Consider the following 8553-nt stretch of genomic DNA (forward strand, 5'->3'; position numbering starts at 1 on the left):
TATTGGCCTCATAAGCCACCAGTGTGCCTGTAACAAACGTGGATAGAACCTTCCTAAATCTTCTTTCGCGAAGCCCAGCCATGAAAAAACAAAAAAAAAAAGTAGGTATTTCCAGAAGAATATGCAATTTGCTTTTCAGACCATGACCTTAAGGATGTTTCTGCTACGTGCCTTTAGTTTCTTCCTAGTGGATGCTGCACAATACTGGGAACAATGACAGACCTGTGCACTGGCTCTAATCAGTGGCTGTTTGAAATATGTTATTTTCTTTGATTTACTTCAAGCATGCTATTTCTCTCTCTTCCCCAATACTTGTTCCTTCTTTATGGTCTTAAACACTACTCAAAGTTGCTGCTGGTTTTCTTCTGGTGCCTGTTGAACTTCACATAGTTTGTAAGTGACAGTTAAATCTACCTCCACCATTGATTAATCTGGGTTTCAGAGCTTCTCATTTATGTTTTTAGCCTTTGTTCCACTTCTAGTTCCTAGTTATGACAACGAATACAGTTTGCTGCTATTTCTGCACTGCTTGTTTTCGTTTTCTCCTTATTTCAGAGAGTTGCTCAATGTGTGCTGTTCCAAAGCTTCTGCCATGTTGGCAATTCTTTTCTGGCTGTTAACCTAAACAGCCTTCACAGAAGATTTCAGCCCTACATAACAGATTTCCCTTAGTGTCCACATAGGTTGCATCTCCTGCATGTGTATGGTTGCATGCACTGCCATATCAGATTTGTGCGTAGACACCAATGCAGGCTGGGTTAGAAGATGTCCTTTGCACTTTATCCCTCATGTGGTTCATCAGACCAGCTCCATCCTCAGCAATGTCACTGCATTGAAGTGGCCCATCGAAGTACTTGCATGCAGCAGCAGCAACTCTTGATGACCTAGGATGAAAGCCCTTCCTTGGCTGCCCTGAGGCTTCTTGGTTACAAAATTCACAGTAGAGAACCAACCAAGAAAAAAAAATCCAGGAAAGAAGAGACAAAAACCCAGCAGACTGAAAGAAGAAACACTGTCTTGAGCAAACCATGACTGCAATGGATTTGTGACAACCTTAATGCTGACAATTTGGGGGGGTTGTGCAATCCTTCTGTGCTTATTATTTACTATAAAAATTTGTTGCATTTTTCCAGTGAGGGACATGACTTGATTTTTGCCAAATTAGAAAGAAAACCAAGGCAATTCATGTATGGTTCCCACTCCCATCTGAAGATGATTCCCTACCATGATATTTTCAGTTGTCCAGTTCTTAAATCATCTTGATTTTTCTCTACCCACTTTCACATGCGTTAAGCAACAAGGTTACCTCTCAAAGTGAGATGTGGTTGGTAAAATACCGTCTGGATATTTTTTTCCTACTAACAAACGGAGACTATTGATCTGAGGTCCGTGAGGAACAACAAACACAGTCTCTTGATATTTGCCTACAGAATCATTTGTCATTGCAAAGTTGGACTTTGGAAATTCGTCCTGAATTAGCCCTGAGACTTTAAAAGAACTTTTAAATTATCATCTTTAGAATCAGTTTGTCTGTATTAGACCATGTCCTGATATGTCCAGAGATATAAAGCTAACTGTTTGTTACTAAATACTGAATATACTAAACATATTTATGAGTAAGAAACTTTTGTCATTGGTTTATGTGATTCTGAAGAGGACTTTCAATGTCAAGTGTTACATGTCTGAAGATAGACATGGAATGTTTTTTCTATTACTTATTGGTATTCTTACAGCAACAATTAACACATATTGATAGCATTAACTTAATGTCAAAGAAAATAAAGATCCCCAAACAAAACAAAAAAATGTATTTTAGGAATATTCACCATAATTTTTAAGTTATATTTTTCACAAACATCTTAAGAAACTAAGATCTAAAAAGTTGCCATTTATATTTTTTCCACCAGTTTGAGTTATATAAAAAAAGACTTAATCAATCTATAATCTAAATACTTTTACTGCCTTTCCATATGTTAGTAAGATGTGGTAAGGATGTTGACTAAAAAACTAAAAAGCAATAATAAAATAATTTTAAATATTTACTGCTTTGTGTTTCTTTCCTTTCATAACCATGTAACTATCTAGTGTAGTTGGACTCAGGAAACCTTAAGTGGAAAGGTACAAATATCAATTCACAATCTGTTTTTACTCTATAATAATAATCCACTGCTAACATTTAGGAAAGTGACTTCTCAAATGTTTTCTGAATTTTTTATGTGTGTTTATGATAGCTTAAAGCAGGTTAACAGTCCCTAGGCTACCACTGAGGAGGAGACAGAAGAAGGCAAGCTAAAACAGCTACATTCATCAACTCTTTACAATGGTGCGTCCTCCAGTGTCCCAGTCAATGATCCCACAGTTTCATGCCATACTTCGTTACAAAACCTAAAGAAATTAATGAAAATTCACTCTGATATTAAGGGGATCTATATTTAAGAATAATCCTCAAAGGTTAGTGGATTAAACAGACAGGTCTTACACCTTGTACCTTCTTTTCCCTCTTTCCCTTCTCCTCTCACAGGCACAAACTGTGATTGTACAGCAACAGCTACATCATCTGGAGACTTTGAAAAATCTGAATATCCTACAGGAGCATGTCAGAAAAGACATCCTACAAAACTGGTGAAAAGTGACTTGTATTTCATTAACACTACAAGCTATACTCAGCTGTAGGCTGGGCAAATACTAGTGACTTTTGGACAAGGAAAAATTGTTTTTATGTTTTAAGGGGTGATTATGTTTATAAGGGTAATGGTTGAAAGATGAGCACTACTACGTAGTGGTATGCATACATAAGTGTTTCACGGGATCACAGGAATTTAGCCAGCGATGTGCTGAAGTCTTGTCAATCAGTCATTTTTCTGAGGGTTTACAATTTTCCCAATGAAGAGGACAGTGTGGGTGAATTTATCCAGAATCACCAGGAGAAAGGGCCTGTTGAATCTGACTCGAGGCGGACGAGGAAAATCACCAGATCTCCAGGTAACCTCCTTCACTGTGACCCCTGTTGCTTCAGTGCCATTCTCATGAACATTCAGCACAGCTTTGTGAATCACCTGCAAGGAACAAAGCAAAAGAGCCTCCAGCTGACAACCCAGCCAGAAGAGAGCAGTCTGCCACCCTCTTCACTCTTGGCAAAGGGAACCCTGCCTGGAGCGAGATCCAGCAGCCTCTGGGAAGGTCATCACCAGTTGCTCCCCTTCCCACTGCAGTGCCAACAGCCATCACTGCATGTGCAGAGAGTAACCCTCAAACTGCGGGCAGCCAAGGAGCAGTCAAGATGACTGATGGCAAGAAACTCTGCAAGGAAAGAAACCTGGTAATTTAGCCTAGACTCAATTTTGTCTTTGGCAGCTTCATGTATTATTGTGAATTTACCCTGTCATCTAGCTAAAAAAAATAACTTTTTGAGAACACTAGAAGGAGAGGAATAACAGCCTTTTGCCCTCTGTAGGAGGAATTAGAGGAAATTTTACCAAAGCTAATGTGCTACATTTAGATAATTTTGTTTGGTAGCCAAAAGAACATTTAATTATATGTATGTCTTCTTCCTCGTCCTGGAACCATGCATTTCTTGTACCTCTTGTACGCATGTTTGGCTCCAGGTTTATGGATGATAGGGCTTGCTTTGCCTCCAGACTGGCAGCTGATGATGATTGAGTGATGCTTCAGAGAGACTGAGATAAGCTTTTCATGGAATATTAACATCAGGTTCCTCAGAACAGACAAATATTGTGGTTGCTTTCACATGCTTACTTACTTTTGAAACCTTCAGTCCAGGCTCCTCAGTAATCCCAGACAGATCAGCTTGGTCAGTGAACAGATCGATCATACCCATTTGTTTGACTATCCTTTTCACATCATAGGTACCAGATATAGAAAATTTTGGAATGTGCAGATGTATTTTTCTGTAACAAACAACACAAATAGGGACAAATTGTCATCTAGGTAACAATCCTCAATGCTTCAGTAGATTGAAACCTCACATTTGTTTTTCTAACTGTAGATAGTCTTCTCTCAGGGTCCAGATATCATTTACGATCAGGTTAGCTACTTAATGTGGAGGGTTGGAACAGAATGAGGCTATTAACCCCTACCTCCACAGTGGGGTTCAAGGAGTGAGGGGGAAGACATAGCTATGCCAACTCAATGACAGACAGAGCTACTACTGCCAAATAGGAGTGTTTTTTCAAAAGATCATACCTAGCTACCCTAAGGCTGTTCAAATATACGGCAGGCCTGGGCCACCACAGAAATAGCTGCAGTAATGGTGAATTAGTCTGCTTTTACTTACAATGCCCACAACACACTAACATACTACAGGTTCTCTATCATAGTTTCCCAATGCTTGTATGAAACAAGCTTCTGTTAACTTCATCGTGTTGCTAAGTAACTTTTGGTTGAACCAGGAACTTAACCCAAGATGGATCCCAAGTTCAATACCCTATTTTTTCACTAGTCATAGCTCTTTTTCATTTTCCAACTAAGAAAAGGGAACTCCACGCAGAGGAACAGTAAGTGTATAGAGTTCAGTAGAATAACCTGGCCTTTATAGTTTTGTTTTGGTGAGATAAACACTACTAATCTGTGGCGTGGTCACCTCTTACCTTAACAAAGAAATCTTACCTGTCTTGGAGGGACTTTTCCCATTTAGATACAGTCTTTTTCAAGAGAGCATCTTCCACCTGCTTCATCTTCCCTTCGTCAGGCAAAACAAATAATGCCGCAACATCTCCTTTGTAAGATATCTGAACCAGCCAACAGGACAGCTCTTCATCAAAGTAATTTCTGTAGTGACCCTTTCGATACATCATGTCAACTTTTACAGATGTTTTCTGATCCACAAAAAAATCCTCCTGTCTTGTATATAATGTACTGAAGGGTTTCTCCCAATGAGCTTATGACAAAAAGAAAATTTATTCAGTGGAATACAAAGAGGAATGGTCACAGTGAATATAACAGGATCCAGTTCCACAGCCTTCCTTCAATTAGAGCAATTTTTTTTTCATGTTACTGCATCCTCAGATGTTATAGCATTGTATTTTTTTTTAAGTGCTTAGAGACAATTACAGACAGATAATACTGAAAGCGCTGTCTTTCACTAGAGCATGAGTCTGTGATCACATTAAAGAATTTACAAAACTCAAGAAAGATATTTGTATTAAAAATTCACTAAACCAGGTGAGGACACATTTTTACTGTCAACAAATATACATGGATTTATAGCAATACTTTCAAGATACTGAACATGATTTCCTCAATTTAAAATATTTAAACTCCAGTTTCTTTCTTTTAAGTTTTCATTCCCTGCAATAAGCATTAAATATCTAAGCTACAACCTTTGCACCCTTTGATATTTCTTACCTCTAAGGAAGACATAGTTAACGAGAACCATTGCAGTGAGAGGATCAAGATTTTCCACTAGCTTAACAATTTTCCCATTTGTCTTTTCCTCAATATAACTGTTGATCTGATTCTCAGCGCCAACAGAGTTGTTAAAGTCAGAAGAAAAGACTTCAGATTCATAAAAGCGTTTGACGTCATCCAAGAACTTCTGTACTGGTTTTAGAGTCTCTTCTATAAAAAGGGCATTTCCCAGGCTCAGCTGGAACTCACTGTCTGAACGGTTCAGCATGTGGAGGAGTTGGCAAAAATTGTCATGTATTTCCAGCTCCTGAGTCTTTTTCAGGTTAAAGGCAAGCCCTTCCAGAATCTGTGTCAGTGTCACTGACTTGGCACCGAGTGCCAGCATTGCAAAGGAAGCAGAGATGCTTATGGGTGAAAAGAAAATATTTTGATCCATTGCTTCGGATGCGACCAGCTTGTAAAACGAAAATGCAAAGTCTGTATTGCTGAAAACTAGTTTGACAAACGTTTTGTTCTTAACTGGATAAGCTCCTTCCCACTGAGAACTATGTCCTGGATAATATGTCCCTTTAGCATCATCCTGCTTACTGCGGTAGCGAGGGCGCTGATAACACTGGGCAACAGTATACAAAGCAGCCAGCAATAAACACAAGGAGAAGGTGGGCTTCATTTTCCTTTTAGCTGTTTCTGGAAAAGAAATAGACATACAAAATATGGCATGGAAATTAATCTGTTCATGCTTCAGTAAAGTAAAATGACGGTCTCAGAATATACTTTGTTTTCCAAAGTCCCACTTATAATTCACATTCCTGATGCGTGTCAGTGTGTGTCCTAGAAAGAATATGACTGCTAATACACTATTTACATAGCCTAGTTCTCTCTCAAAAGAGGTAATTTTAAACTTTTAAAAGTTTATTAAATTTAATGTTAGCATATTAACAGTCCTAGGCTAAGACTGATTTTTTAAAAAATATGCAAATAACTGGAAACTTATGACATTTTCCCCAGAGTAACTGGTAGGAGTTGGTTTTGTACTCAGTACTGCAGGATAGTTACTGCAGCCCTGTTAGCCTTCCTCAATTCATCAAATAATTAGAAAATGAAATCTGTGTTAAACAAAAATGTGACAAACATAGATCATACTGTCTAGAAAGAAAATTTCAAAATACTCTTACAGTTTCTTCAAAGATGAAACACTAGATCAATGTGGTAAGAAATTCTATAGGCATCTGTATTGTTTCCACACCAATTTTTTATTTAATTATCTGAAGTGTCTTCTTCATATCTGTTCTTTCTGGCCTTTGAAATGTTTTGACTTTTCCGTAACAGTTATATCCCCTTCTTTAGATGTACAAAGGTGCCCTTCCCAGACAACAATGTAACTCCCCAAAATAAAATGTCCAAATAATCCAAGGGAAAACTAGAAGGGTACTTACATTGCTACGAAAAAGATCTTGATGCATCCATCTAGTCTTGTCTGCTCCTTCTTCTCTTCAGTGCCATTGAGCAGCATTACGCAGAGCACCCCCATTAATCATTAATCAGTTCAAACAAAAATTGCCAGTGAGGATGCCCAACAAGCAGTAATGACATGGATATTTTGGACAATTTGTCCAAACCAAACACATGCCAACAGTGCTGGGTGAGGGGACTACAGACAAGAGGGAACAGAGCAAGAACTGTATCTCCTGTTGCTTCCATGCTTGAGGACTGACAGGAGAAGCCTGCTGTTGTGGGTGTCTGGCAGGAGAACCACAGCCATACCCTTCGTGGCTGCAGCTGAAAGCTGTGAAGACCACTCCTTGCCTGGGTCCAACTGAGCCAGCACAGGTCACAAGGGAGTGCACTGTCCCTGCCAGAGTGTCCACTCCACTTCATCCTGGGAACTGTAACCTCTCTGTCAGGATTTCAAAACAGGGTTTGGATTTAGAAAGCCCTTTTGCCTCACTGTATACCTCAGTCACAACCTTTGACACCTTGTTTAATGGTTTCAGGGCTTTTCTTATGGAGGGCAGACTGGTGATTGGCGAATGGTCTCTAGGTTTCTAACAAGAATAACATGTGACATTACCAGTCTAGTAAGACATTTACAGTCAATACAGTTGTTTACTCATTGTTGTTGGTCTTCACCTCTGGCTGAGTATTTGGGGAATTGGTGAAGAGCTTTTCCTTGGCTTTTTAGAAAATATACAACAAAACAACCACTGCTAAGAAACAGTATTTTTGGCGGCTCCAGAGACTGACTGCAAAGGGAAACGTGGTCAGTGAATACCTTCTTTCCTTGGGTTAGTATCATATGCGACTGAAATGGACATCAGGAGGACTCAAAACAGGCCAATTCACCTTTCATCCAGAAGGTCTTAAAAAAGACGTGCTGGCATCACTGGATGATATTCAGGGTTGAATATAATATATGGACAAATCACAGAATATGGACAAATCACAGAAGGAGAAACTAAGGTAGGAAATGAAATTTTTAAACCGATACGTACTCTCCTCCATTGAGTAGGATGGTTTTGGTGTTCCACTTAGCACTTATAGTGTCATTCCAATCAGGTAGATGTAATATATGCAATATGCATCCCATTTATTCCACATTACCAGCAATCCAAAATGTTGATGGTCACCATCAGATTTTGAAGTGAGGTTAAGATCCATAATCCATAAATCACTGAACCATTGCCCAGTAATTATAACTCGATTATGAACTGTCAAAGTAGCTAGCAATGCATGTGGTCACTGGCCTATTATAGCTTACAAAACAGTGAATAAGATTTACAAGATGGAAAACAGGAACTTGAGTATTTCCAGTTTAGCAAGGTCTGCAAACATACCAATAATCCTTAATCTTCATTAACAGAGATCAACTTGTTTATTAGCAGTGAGGCAGAAAGTACATAAATGAAGGGATGACCTGAAGGATGACTCCTTTTTGACTGGAGAGGCATGCAACACCCCACACTTGCAATGAAATGCTGTAGTACCTCTTCTCTTTAAAGAATAGCAAATGATGTACACAACCTCTGCTGGGAACACAAGTTCTTTCTACTTTGTTCATTAGTCCTTGTTATTTTCATTGGTTTTTAACCAAAAAGGTATATTTATCAGCCTCAGGGATTCTGGAAGGAGTTCCATTTCAAGATACCTTCTGCTGCTATCTAAAACCACATAAAGCAAGAAAAATTT

At 38.8% G+C, this 8553-nt stretch overlaps 1 protein-coding gene across 1 annotated transcript; it reads right to left on the reverse strand.

The window, feature by feature from the left end:
* Positions 1 to 2208: 2208 nt before the first annotated feature.
* LOC103766534 (alpha-1-antitrypsin) lies at positions 2209 to 7130 on the reverse strand. The gene is made up of 5 exons (XM_008933578.3): positions 6804 to 7130; positions 5365 to 6054; positions 4627 to 4897; positions 3761 to 3908; positions 2209 to 3056 (listed from the first exon to the last, which is right to left on the reverse strand). Exons 2-5 carry the CDS (start codon positions 6035 to 6037, stop codon positions 2850 to 2852), a joined length of 1299 nt encoding a protein of 432 aa, XP_008931826.2. The 5' UTR covers positions 6038 to 6054; positions 6804 to 7130; the 3' UTR covers positions 2209 to 2849.
* Between the last annotated feature and the right edge of the window lie 1423 nt (positions 7131 to 8553).

The sequence above is a fragment of the Manacus vitellinus genome, unplaced genomic scaffold, assembly GCF_001715985.3.
Source record: "Manacus vitellinus isolate BGI_N305 unplaced genomic scaffold, ASM171598v3 scaffold_6_pilon, whole genome shotgun sequence".
In the NCBI taxonomy this organism is placed as follows: Eukaryota; Metazoa; Chordata; class Aves; order Passeriformes; family Pipridae; genus Manacus; species Manacus vitellinus.